This window comes from Colletotrichum gloeosporioides (genome assembly GCF_011800055.1).
Source record: "Colletotrichum gloeosporioides strain Lc1 chromosome Unknown consensus_17, whole genome shotgun sequence".
Taxonomy (NCBI): Eukaryota; Fungi; Ascomycota; class Sordariomycetes; order Glomerellales; family Glomerellaceae; genus Colletotrichum; species Colletotrichum gloeosporioides.
Window position 1 is genome coordinate 535,653 of NW_025544662.1, and position 15,384 is coordinate 551,036.

Here is a 15,384-nt window from a genome sequence, read left to right on the forward strand (position 1 = left end):
GCTTGTGTTGATGGAGTGTCTGTTTCCCCCCTCAGTCTTCAACGTCGACCACATCATATATACCGTTCGACGCCTTCAAGGCCTCTTGCGAGCGGCCGATGATCGTCCTAGACAATTTTCTTGGTCCACGGCGTGGCGCGCTCCCGTGCGGGCCAGACGCTCTTAGGGTCCCGCGGCAGTGGCCGGTGGCTATGGCTTTCATGGCTAAGACATTCACAAGACGCCAAGATAGAATCGAGACAGGTCCGGAGATTTTGTCTCCCTGACCGTTTCCGGGGTGCGCTTAGCCCCAAAGCGGCATTCCAACGACGCTTCTTACCCTGAACGGCCGGAAAAGCTCCTTTCAGTCAACAGCCGGGAAGATGGCTAGGCTGGTGATTTTCACTGTAGAAGACTGGGCATGGGTGGCTGAGTATGCTTGCGGCTCACGGCATTTCACTCCGGCCAAGCGAACCTTCGTTTTCACCGGGCACAACACAGGATGGGCACTCAATATGGCCGATCCAGAGACAAGCCTAGGTCGAGCTTCGTCACTCGGCCGCAAGAAGACCTAGATTGCCTCGATTCGTAGACGTGCCAAGATCGTAACATAAAGGAAGAAATCAGGGTCCAAGAAGACCCTATATCTAAATTCATCACACTGTCGATCCGGCTTCGTCTCTTCAACGGCAGATGTTACGTCGCAATTTGATATTCCCAAGAATGTGACAGCGCCTCTTTGGCTGGCACGTCATGGTGTCCCAAGCCTCGTCTACTGCACAAGTGATGTGACGATGCAGGACCTGGAAATTTGCATGAGGCAACTTTGATCGGTGGCCCCGCCCATGAAATTCATATGAATAAGCCACATGGTAAGTGAGTCGCGAACCGCACTTCCTTCATCTTTCGTGGTGTCTCGCCTAAGAAATTCGGTCTCGGTTGGCCACGATGCGGGTCGTACAAGTCGCATGCTGGGCGAGCAATCCACAACTCATTTGGGTTATCCACTATCCTCGATAGTCTAGTGGTGAGGATATCGGCTTGTCATTAACACGATTCGCCGGGGACCGGGGTTCAATTCCCCGTCGAGGAGATTTTCTTTTGCTTTTGTGTCTTTGAGAAAAGAGGGCGGATGGATGCATGTGTGTGAGGTTTGTTTACAACCGTCTTTGGCCATCTCACACACTGGTATTTAAGTGCCATCAAGGCTTTCACCCCGCACAGCTTCTGATGTAACGCGCAAAATGATGGACTGTATTTGCGGTCACTGCTTGTATTGTGCTAGCCATGTCCTCTTCATTATTATTCGGGTGCGACGCGGACGAAGCAACATTGCCATGCTTAACGGAGAATGCTAAATAAAGCGCTGGACTGTAGTTTCAGCGCAGCGTTTTCGGTGTTGTCAGACTTGCTAAGTTTTTCGCAACGAACACAACATAGCGAACAGAAAATTTGACTGCGATAAATCAACAGAATTCGTATTCTGATTGCATCAGCATTCCAGCAGGTGGCATGGTCCAGTCCGGCCATCATCGGAGCGGAGAGGCGTGGGGGGGCACGGGCACAGATTCGGATGGCCCCCGTAGCCGAGCGGACCCCGGCGTCTGGTATGCCTGGGATTATTAGTACGGAGAAAAGCGAAGGAAGGCAACAACTTCCACTCAGTACCACAGGTTTTACCGTAGTCCTAAGTCTATTGCGGCTGCAACGGAGAACCAAGCTCTCTCTGAAATGTCCAAGCCGATGAATACTCTGCATTCCGTTGTCAATAATGGTTTCCTCAACGGTCTAAGGCCTTTTCAATGCCAGCAGGGTGCGCTTGGTCAACTTCTCCGCTTAGCAACGGAGACTGTCAGCCACCGCCTTATCATCCGTCCAGGCCATCCAACTCGTCTAGATCGTGAGAAAAAGGCAGTGTTGATCCTGCCACGGAAAGTAAGCTGATTGTCTGAGGCCACCTGAACAGCCTCAATTAGTCGATTAATCCTTCCCCTGCGACGTGACTGATTTCAGTTGACGAGACATCACCATGAGACGTTGATACAAAAGCTTCTAGTTATCCGCATAACCTTCCTTAGTTATCATTCAACCAAACAATCACTCAAATTCGTCTCCTGCTCTTCCAGTATTTTCTAATTATCTCGTCGATCTTCGCTAGCACACCGATCTCCATTACAATCCATAGTACTTTTTCCAAAATGAAGTTCTTCGCCGCAGTCGCTATTATTCCCACCATTGTCTCTGCGCTGGCCATTCGTGCGGCTCCGCCCCCGGCTCCAGGAAACAACTGGGACGTGTACGCTCAGGACACAGCTCAGCTCAAGTCTCGTGGCCTTTGCCGCGCCTATATCGGCAGGGACAAACCCGCCAAGGCCGTCTGGGGCGCCAACATGTGCACCGACGTGTGCGCACCGGCGAAGCAGCTGGCCAAGGATCAGAAGGTGTTCAGCGTCACTTGCCTCGGCTCCGGACCTGCGAAGGGCGACTTCCCTGACCCGGAGGGCTACCGGTACAATCTCGGACAGTGCAAATGCAACGACCCGGTCATTAACTGGATAACCGAAAAGATCGTCGTCGAAGGTCTCCCCGCCCTTGGGTTGGTCACCTGCTCTGTTTTCAAGATTGCCGCTACGGAGACTTTCGATCTTCTCGCCGGCGTTGCTCGCGGCGCGCTTGGAACGGGCACGCAGACCTTGGCCAAGGTGGCGAAAACACTCATCAAGGCTGGGAAGGGGTCATCGGACTGGGAGGCTTACGTCAAAGAGCACCTTGCCGCTGGGGACACGTGCGATTTCAGCGCCGCTAAGCTGTTCAACGACTTCGGCAAGCTCACGGACTACAACATTGCCAACGTCATGTAGATTGTATACCGGTGGTTCGCTACCAAATCTCGACGCAGCCGGGGAGGAAATGTTTCAGAATATGTTATATGTCACTCGAGAAGCGGAAAAGGCAATCTTGTGTGTTCTGTTACTTGTAGTCATTTGTTTGGTCTTTTGGTTCCATTTAGCAGTGTGTTGGTTCAAGGTTCTGATAGGAACCGCATGAGACTTATTTGGAGACTCCTATATTAGATTTTATCGGCAGGATAGACAGCATGTTCACAACTAAATATTATCTACACCGATACATAAGACAGCAAACCTGCCTGTCGAAGTGTCCGAACACTATTGTGGTTGACCGAGCGACAGCCCGTTGATCCAAACGGCATACCTGTTTTAGGCTCAAGACAAAGTGTTAGACATTATCTCGTAGAACCGTAACCTCCGCGTAAGACGCATCGCCGTCTTTGGTGAGCATTGGCTCGGTGCGGTTGCTATACGTCAACTCGGCAAAAGCCTCAACAATCCCAGCAACCACCTTCGCCGCTCTTCCAAACTCCAAAGTTCCCAACTCAGCCTGCAACAGCGCCTTGGCTGTCTCCGGTAGAGTGATGTTCAGAGAAGCAATGAGAGTCGGGAAGTCTGTGAAGCTCGCATGGACGGTCCCGGAGACGCTCAAGTCGGCCTTCTTGCCGCGCAGAACACTGAAGAACTGGTCCCAGGTGGGGTCTTCGGCGGCGTGCCCCGGTCTTCCCACAAGTGCAAACGGCCGGTCGAGTCCTTCGTCAAGGACGGGGCTCAGAAGCTTGCCGTCGAGGTCAACACCTCCCAGAATGCGAGGCTCTGTCAACATCGCCGCGGCCGCGGTGGCACCGCCGAGGGAGTGGCCGAACATGATGGTACGGTCTAGGTCAATGCCTGCAACGGGATTCCTGGAGAGATGGGAGAGAACGAAGGACGTGTCTTGGGCCCGGACCTATTCCAATGTCAATATCTATTCTACTTGATCCACGAAGTCGGGTGTAATACCTTGGTCAGGAATTCCAGCTGTGTTGTATTATCAGTGTCCAGGTTCACTGCCGTGTAGACGGTGCCGTCGGGAAACTCGACATATGACGGGTCGTAAGGATGATCGATGGTAACAACCGCGAAGCCGCGACTTGCAACTTCTCGTGCCATGGCACCGTACAGCAATCGCGGATTGCCCCACCCAGGCGAGAACAACACGAGAGGGAACTTGGAGCGGGTTCGTCGACAAGCCCGACTCTTTGTCTTGCAAAAATCCATCTCGAAAGAGGAAAACGTGCCGTTGGGAAGACCCACGGCAGTTCCAAGTTGATCGTATGCCTTGGCGACCAGCGGTGTCATGTATGGCACTCTTTCCCGACCAGAACACGGGGTCTTGGCCTCGTCGACAGGGAGGAAAGTCGAGATCATCACTTGGCGGGCGTGCGAGTTGTTGCTGGGCGCGTATGGATCCATCCGAGAGTGGTCGGTGAGAGCTTGGACCGACATGGAGACGGCATAAGGCCCGGTAGGCGGCGACACGAGGACGGCCTGTGCAGATGAGGCCAGGAGCCAAAGGATGTAAGTGTTGAACATGGCTGTGAAGCTTGAGATTCAGGAAATGTTTTTTGCTGGGCTTTTGGCGGTGTCTGAGATGAGTTCGAGTTGCTAATCAACTTTCGAATTTGAATCACGAAGTCGAATCATCTTATACACGATACTTGCCAACTCGCGATGCCTGACGGATGTCATTTCGCACGATTGCTTCCCGTATTGGGCAAGCGGAGTAGAGTTTGATGGGCTGAGAAGACCCCAGCTAGCGTCTGAGAAGCGGTTCACCGTTCACCTCTTCAATCTCTATTTCAGCTGGAGGTACCTTGTGGTGTGATTGGCGAATAATGCCCATTTCCGCCCTGTTCGTCGTTAGCGCCGCCCGATTGCTTCCATTTTGGGCTTGGTGTATCAACACAGCCCTCCACTTCTAGACGCATCTCTCTGTCGCTCCCCATGACTACTTCATGCCAGGCACTCTTCAACGTGGCTTGCTTCCCAGCAGGACGGCTTTTTTCCATATCTAGAGCAGGAGGGAATGATACGAAGAATCCGTGGGACAGAGCTTGGCCTAAACAGGTGCTGTTCTCGCGATGCCCTTGGGTCCATTCGACCGTCGGACCAAAAGGTCTCGCTGCGTTGCGTGCGCCACAAGTCACTCTAAGGTAGGCAGCCCGTGTATCGCCAACGCTCTACATACTCACCTCTTCTCAATCCGCTGACTAGTTCCAGTGCTCTGGCTTGAGTCCTTGCACAAGATGTCGGAAGCGGGGAGTCGAATGCCTCTTTCCAGGGTCGCCGCCTGAAGCCAAGGGTGCCATCATCAAGCTGGAGAGAGGGAGGATCCACACGCCCAAAGACTTTCGGCCTCCGGCAGCGGTGCACCCTCGAAAGCCCATTCCAGATGTCACGTTCGGTTATTTGTTCTACTTCGACATGTTTGTACGAACGAACAGTTTCACTGGACGAGAGCCATCTTTCATTTCCGACGTCCAACGCTTGATAAAGTCCTCTAGTGATTCGGCCTTACATCCGAGTCGCTCGCTGTTCGATGCCATGCTTGCACTCGGCGCCATGCAAGCCCACTCCCTGGGCGCTATGGCACATAATGATAACTTTAGATTCGCCTTGCGATCATATCAACAATCTCTGCATGAACTGCGCAATACAGTCTCCAACTTCTCTCCGGCGAAGAGAGACTCCATAGCCTGGTCCACTTTCTTTCTCGGCTTATTCGAGGTGAGTGAGGCTCAGGCATCATCATCTTGGTCCCGCTTAAGTGCTGACGCAATTAAAGCTGCTGCAAGACGCCTCTGGACAAAAGTGGCTTCAGCACATGGTCTTCGGCACAGCGCAGGCCCTTGTCGCTAGCGGTCCTGCGGCGTGTAGATCGGGCACGATGAGAACGTTCTTCATCCAGGCGCGCACGTTCGAAGCATGCAGGTCAATCATTTTCAATCAGCCCAGTTTCCTAGCACATCCAGACTGGATCGGCTTGACAGGCGATCTCACGACCGATTTGGATGAAATCCTCAAGTTGGTAGTACTAAGTTCTAGTCTGCGTGTTCGGTAAGTTTCCCAATAAATGCGGATCATTCGGACTTTGGCAGATAAGAGACTGATGCATAAATATGAAGGACGGCCGAATTCACAAGCAAGGCGTTTCCAGCTCAGGCAACGTCGGACGTCCATCTGAGCGAAGGCCTGGAGTTGGCAACCGAGGGCTTCAGCTTACGAGAAGCACTTGAATCCTGGGAGTTTACTACATCGTTTCTTCCGGACGCAGCAGACGAGAGGTTGTTGTCAACTGCATACCACTCGGCCACCAGCATCTATCTGTCAGGGAATTACGATTATGACCTGGCACAGTGGCAGGAGCTTGGCGTTGCGGTGCCAATATTGAGTGCAAGGCGGATTGAAGAGCATTTTGACGCCATCGTGGCGACAGTCAAAGAGGCTTTGAAGGGATCTAGTCTGTCGCCGTTGCTATTCTTGTTTCCACTGAGGGTTGCCGGGGCACGCGCGAAGAATTACCAGCAGCGAGAGGCTGTCGTGGACCTTCTGCGAAGCGTTCGACGTAGTTTTATCGTGGCGGATGCGATGCTGGAGGAGCTGAGAGAATTGTGGACTAGGACTTCTGGCTAAGTGTAGTGTCACGTATTGGGGCGACGAAGACGGGAATGCCGAAACCTACAACAATTTTGATCAAACGTTATGTTATGCTCTTACATACAACCTAGCTGGAACGAGACTCTCGTTCCTCAGAACGAATGTGGATAACTCCCAGGAATGAAACAAACAATACTAGTTGAAGATGACTGATTTGGAGACAGGTTCTTCAAAGCTCTCAGGCCAAAAGGGAGAATCATTAAGAGCAGAGTCTGTCACACGCCGGGTATTCTATGACACGGTGGAATGCGTATATTCTGTACAGCACACGCACGCCCATGAGATCGGAGCGACTTTTCATATCAGGTAGTGTATAATCTATCTCCACGTCGGTTTGATCTCTGTTTTGATAGAAACACAACGACAGAAATCGAAGTGGCTTCTGCAGACAACTAGACTAACAAATGGGCTAAAGGTAGTGAGGGATTTCAGCTTAGATAAGTACAAAGAAGGAAAGTATGCATGAGAACCTTGACCCGAGAAACACAGCAATAGGGATCAGGAGATGGGTCTGCACTTCGCGGGGTAGACTTTAGAGTGTTCATGTGGGGTGGTGTTTGATTGTGTGGGGTGCGGTCTTGATGTGGGGGAAGAGGTTGGACACCCACGAGCAAAAGAGCGTACTGCATAGTTGAGCTGGAAACAATGTGGGAGTGCGAGACAGCAATCGGACGATGTTCGTAGAATCGATGAGCTATGGAGTACATGCACCACCAAAATCCCTTCCTAGCTTCCTATCTGTTGCAGGCTACTCCTGGGGGGGGCTCGTCCTTCTCACGTCCTCCAGACTCACTCAGATGCGTGGTGGTTGCAGCTAATTATTAGACAACGTAAGTATCATTCGTGCTGTTTCCATGTTTTCCTTTCGAACTGGTTCCATATTCAATTCGTGGCTCTTCTGCACCTAGACCCATCCTAACGCATCCATTACAGACCGAAGCGCACAAGACGACGTCATAGTAAGGATTCAGAAGATTGATCAGCATGGCATCGCATGATCCGTATGTTATTGTGGTTGGGGCAGGGCCGTCAGGTCTTCTTCTGAGCTTGCTCCTTGCTCGCAACAATGTATCGGTGACACTGGTTGAGAAGACAAAGACACTGGACGAGCAACCGAGAGCCACTCATTATGCCGGACCTGCGGTTGAAGTCCTGCATCGCGCCGGCGTCATGGAAGATGTGGTCCGTCAAGGATTTTATCCGAACAAACTCACATACAGGACCTTCGAAAACAAGGTGCTCGGTGCTCTGGACCACACCATATTGCCAGAGGATCCCAACAGACTCGTCTGCCTACCACTAGATCAGCTTGGTCGTATCCTGCTTTCGCATCTGGAGAAACAAGCCAATGCTAAGATATTGTGGGACTATGAAGTCATCAACATCCGCAACTACAATGGCCTAGGTGTCATCACCGTGATGACTACGAGCGGTACTAAGGAACTCCGGGCAAAATACGTCGTTGGTTGCGACGGTGCCAACAGCATAATCAGAAGGAAACTGTTCGGCGACTGGGAATTTCCGGGAAGGACTTGGGATACACAAGTCGTGGCAACAAACGTGAGTCTTAGCGGGCATGCTTCCATGGAAAGTGAGAACAAGCTAATTATAGCTTGCAAGGTGTACTACGACTTCCACAAATTTGGCTACGAGGACGCAAACTTTATCGTGGACCCAGAGCACTGGTACATGGCATCGAGAATCTCCAAGGACGGAATCTGGCGCGTCAGCTATGGTGTACCCGCTGCACTAACCAAAGATGAGCTGCTTGCCGTACAGGAGGAAAATTGGAGAAAGATGCTGCCTGGAAACCCCTCTCCGCAGGATTACCGCATCGTCAATTTCAGCCCGTACAAAGTTCACCAACGTCTTGCAGAATCAATGAGAGTGGGGCCGTTCGTGCTTGCTGCAGACGCTGCTCATTGCAAGTGTTTCTTGTCAGATGTTACTAAAACAGCGCCATGCTAACATAACACAGTATGCAATCCTTTCGGCGGCTTAGGTCTTACCGGTGGCATTGTCGACGTGGGAGGCCTGGTGGACTGCCTGGTTGGCCTTCACGAAGGCAAAGCCGATGACGGTATTCTGGACATCTATTCCCAGGTCCGGCGCGAGAAGTACCTTCAGTTCATTGACCCCGTGTCGAGCTCAAACTTGGTACGCATGTACGACAGTGACCCGAGTTCGCTGGTGGAGAGGGATGAGTTCCTCAAGGCTATGAACGCGGTTGGCAACGACCCTGTCAAGATTAAGGCACTCGTTGATGGTACCAAAGCTATCACTTACGACTTTTCTCGGCATTTCAACGGCGCGGTGGAGCCTTAGGCTGAAGTGAGCCTGTATTCAAGGTCCAAGTCTATATGCAGATGAAGAATCCAGCATGCACATTTTTCGCATTTGAAAGCAAATGTCTACTCGTTCAAGTCATGATGGCTCTAGCAACTTTAGTGACACATGCTCCTTTTCATATTGGAATTCCTCGACTCATCGCACCGTTCTTCTCTTCTAGGTTATCGTTAATGCTTTGGCACAGCAGGTTTTTGAACCATTGCATTGCAGAGGCCACAAGGACAGTGTTCATTGCCACTATTTGAGCTCACGTCATGATCTAGGTAGAACGAGCAGGTGCCGACTCATAAAGAATAGCTGTGCAGTGAAGGATCTCACAGATTTAGGTTAAAAGGGAGAGTTCTCAATAGACTGGGACATGAAGAATGATAAAGTTCATGCGTTCGTGACGGTGCTGATAACTGGGTTAAAATGTTTACGTCAAATCAATAGACTACATTCACCGATTCCGAGCACTCCATCCTGATGAGATCGGCGTGCGCCTGACTTCTTGCACTGACTTTGACACTGAATGGTGCCTTATTCTTCGTGATTTGTGGAATGGTCATGGTGTTGATACTCTGCCCTGGAATCTGCTCAAAGTTGAAGCAGTACAGTAACCGCGCAACCGCAATCCACACGTTCATCTCGCCAACCTTCCAACCAGCACATACTCTGCGACCTAAGTGAACGTTACTCAGCATATGCTACAGTCATCGAAGAGCAGAACTTCACTAACCTGGCCCGAAGCTCCAATGTCCCTTTAGGACATTCTCGACATCATTGTCCAAGAATCTTTTGGGGTAAAAGCGCTCCGGATCCTTGTATTCTTTCGCGTCCAGTGCAATCGCCCATGCATTCCACGTGAAGACCGTCCCAGCTGGGAATTTGTAGCCTTCGTATTCATCATCTCTGGTCAGCATGTGAGGGGCGCCTATTTCTGCGAGGTTAGGCCTCCATCGGAATCCTTCCTTGACCACAGCAGATAGGTACTTCAGATCTGGCTTATCGTTCCACTCTGGAAGACGCTCTGCGTTGGCCCCACAAACTTTGTCGAGGTGTTCGCGCGCTTGAACGACCCAGTCGGGATATGTGGCCGCCGCAGCAATGATTTGGCCGATGCTAACACGTGAAGTATCACTGCCAGCTTCCATGAGAGACCCAAAGGTAAAGAGCCGTTGTGTCTGTGACATGTTCTTGTATTCTTCGCTCTTGATAAAATCGGTCGCGAAGCACTGGCGTTGCGTGCCATCCTTGAGTTTCGCTTCGGTCTTTGCAAGTTCCCTCTCATAAACCCTGACGACACAGCCCAGTGAGTTACTTCGCGCTGATCCTGCAGCACACGCGGAAACTTACTTGTACGTCTTGCGAAAGATTGCATCACCACGCGGACGCCACCACTGCAAGAATTGGGGGAGCTTCTTGAAAACGGGGAAACCGTCGACGAGATTTACGCCAGGCTGCTGGTTCTCCAGGAAAAGATCAATCGTCTCAAAGAGCTCCTCGACCTCGGGATCATCCAGCACAGTTCGCCGGCCAAACACGACACTCATGATAACGGAGTTTGCGTATCGACCATTAGCCGACCACCACCTATCCGGTTTCTCGAGGTAGTCCCACAAGAGATGCTTCGATTCTAAGTCTTGAAAAGGCTTAAAGACGTCTTCCTGACGTGCCATCAGGACATTGTGCATGATCTTCCTGAGGGTTCGCCATTGGTCGTTGTACGGCATCAGGACTATGCGGGATCCCCGAGATATAATGTCTTGCGTCATGGGAAAGTCCGGCCGAGAGCTGTAGATTGCCGCGCGACGCTCTAGCAGATCATATACTGTTCGCGAGGAATTGAGGAACACCCAAGTCGAACCTCCAAACTTACAAGTAAACCTAACTCCAGGTGTCAGTCATCCGCCTTGGTGCTTTCTATGAATCAGCCATTTTAGAGATCACAGTAATAGACTCACATCTCGCCGTATTTTTCTGCCTTTTCCTTCGCCCATGGTCCTTGCTGTATGGCAGGGATTTGGAAAGAATTTCCAAATATAGGAATGCCAGGTATGCGGCCAGGAAACTTGTACTTTTGGTCACGTCGTATTCGCTCGTATATTTGCGTTGCTATCACAAGCGCGACCGCAGTGACAACAACCGCCACGACTACCGTACCTGGCTCGACTGACACAGACACGGAGAACATGTCGAAATCTGGTGGTGAAAGGGCTGCCTGGTTTGATCAAAGTGGAATGAAAAGGTTTCGTTTTTTACAGTGGATGTTTCTATGTTTGTCTTCACCGGGAGATGCTAGCACTGGAATTACCATGATCATCGTCACTGTGTACAAACCAATCCCGGACGACTGGATTTCATCAAGCCGCACGTGGAGTATGTGGGGTAGACGGGAACGTAGTTCTGTTTCCCAAGACGATCCGCAGAACGATCGATCTGACAGGTTGCCGCAATTATCCGTTAGGCCCCTCACTTAATTCATACGTACTTTGTATCTTACGCACAATCGCTCGCCTTCAACTTCCGGAGGTTTCCACTTGTGCTGTCATGAGGGCGCCTTAAACTTCGAGTCAATAGAGTATAAAGTCATCTTTCCACGTAAGCACAGGCGAAACGAGCACCCGAGACATGTTGACTCTTAGTCCTCACATCAATCCATATCGACGACCTTCAACCCGTTTTCGACTTGCTGTTATAGACGAAGTATACATCTTCAGATACCCGGACTGCTTCCAAGTTTCCAACCACTTTCGGACCATGTTGGCCTCAATCCCTTTGCCTCGTTGTACCTTAGATGATTCGAATTGTACACCTTCGCCATTACCACCTCCTTCAGCCATAGCTTGGAAGAACCCAAGGAGCTTCAACGCCGGCATATCGTACCCGTTGGAACGGGAGGAGTCAGCCGCTGCTTCCAATCTGGAGACCCATTCCTTCATTTCGATCCGCTCGAGTCTCCGCCCAGAAGCTTCTTCCAAACTGGAGAGCAAGCCCGCCCATGAAGTAGTGCTCGGATTCGTCAGATTTATTACATTATATGATCCTTCAGTCGTCGACGAGAGAACGACTTCCTTGATGGCTTCCGCACATACGTCCACCGGAAGCCAGTCCACCGTCGTCTGTAGGACCGGCATCGCTGATAGAAGATCGAGCGCAGTCATCATCATGATTGGCCACATCTCAGTGTGGTTCCAGGTGCCCAGCTGGGAATGACCGCTCAGCTGACCTACCCGAAGTATTTGAACGGGTACGTTGAACGTAGATGCATAGTTCTGCGTAATCTGCTCGATGATGAATTTGGATTGTGCGTAGCCTGTCTGGAGGGCACTCTCAGGATCCGGCCCCAATGGAAGTTCTGGGATCACTCCGGCGGCCTTACTCCCCATGGCCGCGGCGACACTACTCATGAACGCAAACATTTTCTTCGGTCCTTTTAGGCAAAACGACATCAGATGCATGGTGCCTGGTGGATTGTTAGCATAATTCGCGTTCCAGGGTAGACCGAACCGTACCTCTAAGACAGTCATCGTCAAATTGCTGTATCGGCTGGTTAAAGTCGAGCTTCCAGGCATTGTGCATCACCACCGTCACCTCAGCCTCAACTTTCTCGTATGTCTCCGGATCCAAACCCAGCCTTGCGTCCTTCATATCGTAGTTGACAGCACGAATCTTTGTGCTCTTCCACACGTCTTCGGCGTAACCCCTCGATTTCAGCGACTGGACAACCTTTTCTTGTGGATCGCGACCTCGCACTGCACAGTACACCTTCTTGATTGAGGGAAGTTGCACCAGTACTTCCAGCAGTGCGCTACCCAAAGATCCACTGGCCCCTGTGAGATAGATAACGTCCTGGCCCCCGGGTGCTGCTTCATGGTCTTCGTTATTCTGTACCGTCCACCCGTTCATCTCCTGATTCATTCGGTTGATAGCAGATTGAATCCACTCATGACGTTGAGTCGTAACCATCGCTTTAGAGTCCAAACCCTCGCCTTTAGGACGCTGAAGAAAGCCTAATAGGCTTTTTGCCGTCGGGTATTCGAAGATGAACATGAGTGGGAAGCTTCCGAAGGACTTGACCAGCCTAGAACGTAACGACACTGCCTGGATGGAATCGAGCCCAAGTTCGTACCAATTTCTGTTCTCTTCGATTTCCTCCAGTGGGAGCCCAAACACCTCAGATGCTGCCTTCTGGATTGTCTCTATTGTCGGAGAACCAGCAACACCGTTGGAGTCGGTTGTCGAGCCAGAGTCATCGCCAAAGAGTTTGCTGTATAGAATTTCGACCCGATCTCCATACAAATCCCAAGCGTTTTTTCGTCGGACGTTCCCTTTGGGTGTGACCGGCAGAGTCTCTCCTTTCTCGAGAACGAGAACCAGCTCCCGAGGAATTTTGGAGAAGGCTGCGGATTTCTCGTTACACCCTGCGACCACTTTCCATACCTCGTTCTCTATGTCGACGCTAGACCCTCGGCTATCGACAGCTTGCCAGTCTACCTCGACAACAACAGAAGGGCAGGACTTTCCGGTCCCGTAAACCGCCGTCTTTGCGATGATGGTTGTCTTGTCTTCTTCAAAAGCCATAGCCAGAGCAGAGGCGTGAGTCTTCTCGCCGTTGGAGTGGACAAGGATATCATCTCGCCGTCCCTGGAGGACAAAGTAACCGCTTGCCGGCGGATCTTCGAGGAACATGTCGCCCGTGCGGTACGGATTCGGTGCCGCATCATCTAACCAGAGCTCTGCCGCGAGCGGAAAGCCTTTGTAAACAACACACTCGAAAAGTCCGTCGCCGAGAGGTTCCATGCGCACCAGAGGTGAGCCTGGGTAGAGATTGCGGAAGCGATATACGTCTGGATTTTCTCTTGTATGCGGGATGGTGCGCATTGGTGGTCCGATTTCTGTTGTTCCGTAGGTGGTCTTCACATTAACTCCGAGCGCTTGTAGTTTCGCAACCATGCTGGGCGACAGCGGAGCGCCACCAGGTTGCAAGACCTTGAGCTTCACAAGTGGTGTAAAGTCTTTGGTGGTGAGGTTGATGTACTCGTACAGATCATCGATGACGGAAGGTGCGCAATGAGTGCAGTCCACGGTATGACCCAGGGAATCGAGAGTTCTCCAAGCTGTTAGGATAGAACTTGGAGCCGGTGGCCATTTCTCAGGCGGCATGGTCGTTGGAAGTCCGTAAGGAATACCCGACAGAACGGTCGACAAACCAGCGACATGAAATCTAAGGCCTGTGTTAGAAGTTCCGTGGTATACCGGGCAAACTGAAGGACTCACAGTGGAAAGCAGAGATACCAATTCTCGATGAAGTATTCCGGGAGGCGGCGGTATATTCTCGCAATCTGGCATAGACTTCTGTTGGTGTGGATGATTGGCTTTGGCACCCCAGTAGAACCCGACGAATGGATGATCATCGATTGCAAGTTCCACTCGTCGCTCGTCTCAAACACAACACAGTCTTCTGAGATCGCTCCATCGCTTTGCTGCAACTCAGCGAGGGTGATCAGTTCAACGACTGGCGATGTGCAGGCTGCGTCGCCGAAGAGCGACGCCTCATTCGCCTTGTCGCTGATGACCGCCACCGCGTCGCAGACTCGCAGCAAATAGTCTCTGGTATCCGGCGCATTCTTGTTGCTGAGGAGCAAAGACCGTATGTGCAGGTAATTCAATGCGATTTGAGTAATGAGATAGTCGATTGAATTCCCGGTTCCCAAAAGCGCAATTGTGGGCTGCTGGCGCGTCTCGTTGGAGGCTTCCAGCTCTTTACGGAAGCGTCGTGAATAATGCGCCGCTGCTTGGCGACAGAGCTGGTGGAGCTGAGACCAGTCAAGAACACTGAAAGTGTCTTTGACAGGGTAGATGAAGGCTGGCTGAGAGGGCTGGGTGGCGGCGTTGTGCTCGACCAACTTGGCGATACTCGTCAGATTTGGATTTGAGAACCTGGTTTCGGTCCCGTCAGCCTTCACTCTGTGTAAGTCGAGATGATTCGATTGATTCATACTTGGTGCTGTGCGGATCGCCATGCATGTACCAAAGTTCTCTGAGTCTCTCATCTGAATCAGGGGCGGGAAAGACGGTCGGGTCAGCCGGGTTCGGCATCGGTGTCTTCAGATCGGACGTTGCAATTGGTGCCATGTTGGATTGGTGTGAGTTGATGCTAAAGTCGTCGTCCTCGACGCTGACGACAGAAGCATTCTTAGGAACATCGAGGTCATGATGAAGCTTCACATTTGACTTTCTGCTGAGTAAACCAGCTGTTTCGTGATCCCCGGCGGAATCCCCGCATGCAGCACCACCGCGGAAACCACCCGATCGATAAGATTATGCCCGGGCTATCAACATTTGCTGGGTTGCAGCAAGGAACACCAAGATAGGCCAATAGTTGAGGCGATAACTTTCAGGCATGCTGATAGCGCCCCGGCACTTATCACGCCTATCTCCATGCCATGGTATGACATGACCGGGGAACACAAAGCTGCCACGAGCGATAGCCGAGACAGCTTCGATAAGCAGCTCTGTAGAAATG

At 51.5% G+C, this 15,384-nt stretch overlaps 7 protein-coding genes across 7 annotated transcripts; 3 read left to right on the forward strand and 4 right to left on the reverse strand.

Annotated features, from left to right (window-relative positions):
* Positions 1-2,177: 2,177 nt before the first annotated feature.
* GCG54_00011055 (uncharacterized protein) lies at positions 2,178-2,840 on the forward strand (the record flags this gene model as incomplete). The annotated part of the gene is made up of 1 exon (XM_045410965.1): positions 2,178-2,840. The coding sequence occupies one exon, from the start codon at positions 2,178-2,180 to the stop codon at positions 2,838-2,840; it is 663 nt and encodes a 220-aa protein (XP_045268023.1).
* Positions 2,841-3,216: 376 nt separating this feature from the next.
* Positions 3,217-4,403, reverse strand: GCG54_00011056 (uncharacterized protein; the record flags this gene model as incomplete). The annotated part of the gene is made up of 2 exons (XM_045410966.1): positions 3,217-3,777; positions 3,831-4,403. 2 exons carry the CDS (start codon positions 4,401-4,403, stop codon positions 3,217-3,219), a joined length of 1,134 nt encoding a protein of 377 aa, XP_045268024.1.
* A 548-nt stretch (positions 4,404-4,951) lies between these two features.
* GCG54_00011057 (uncharacterized protein) lies at positions 4,952-6,503 on the forward strand (the record flags this gene model as incomplete). Its single annotated transcript, XM_045410967.1, has 4 exons — positions 4,952-5,023; positions 5,085-5,597; positions 5,656-5,927; positions 5,996-6,503. 4 exons carry the CDS (start codon positions 4,952-4,954, stop codon positions 6,501-6,503), a joined length of 1,365 nt encoding a protein of 454 aa, XP_045268025.1.
* Positions 6,504-7,511: 1,008 nt separating this feature from the next.
* Positions 7,512-8,852, forward strand: GCG54_00011058 (FAD-dependent monooxygenase terC; the record flags this gene model as incomplete). The annotated part of the gene is made up of 3 exons (XM_045410968.1): positions 7,512-8,087; positions 8,148-8,457; positions 8,506-8,852. 3 exons carry the CDS (start codon positions 7,512-7,514, stop codon positions 8,850-8,852), a joined length of 1,233 nt encoding a protein of 410 aa, XP_045268026.1.
* A 449-nt stretch (positions 8,853-9,301) lies between these two features.
* GCG54_00011059 (Cytochrome P450 monooxygenase atE) lies at positions 9,302-10,588 on the reverse strand (the record flags this gene model as incomplete). Its single annotated transcript, XM_045410969.1, has 3 exons — positions 9,302-9,537; positions 9,595-10,151; positions 10,212-10,588. 3 exons carry the CDS (start codon positions 10,586-10,588, stop codon positions 9,302-9,304), a joined length of 1,170 nt encoding a protein of 389 aa, XP_045268027.1.
* A 227-nt stretch (positions 10,589-10,815) lies between these two features.
* Positions 10,816-11,049, reverse strand: GCG54_00011060 (uncharacterized protein; the record flags this gene model as incomplete). The annotated part of the gene is made up of 1 exon (XM_045410970.1): positions 10,816-11,049. The coding sequence occupies one exon, from the start codon at positions 11,047-11,049 to the stop codon at positions 10,816-10,818; it is 234 nt and encodes a 77-aa protein (XP_045268028.1).
* Positions 11,050-11,503: 454 nt separating this feature from the next.
* On the reverse strand, positions 11,504-14,993 carry GCG54_00011061 (Iterative polyketide synthase afoE; the record flags this gene model as incomplete). The annotated part of the gene is made up of 4 exons (XM_045410971.1): positions 11,504-12,321; positions 12,371-14,082; positions 14,136-14,825; positions 14,860-14,993. 4 exons carry the CDS (start codon positions 14,991-14,993, stop codon positions 11,504-11,506), a joined length of 3,354 nt encoding a protein of 1,117 aa, XP_045268029.1.
* Positions 14,994-15,384: the final 391 nt, after the last annotated feature.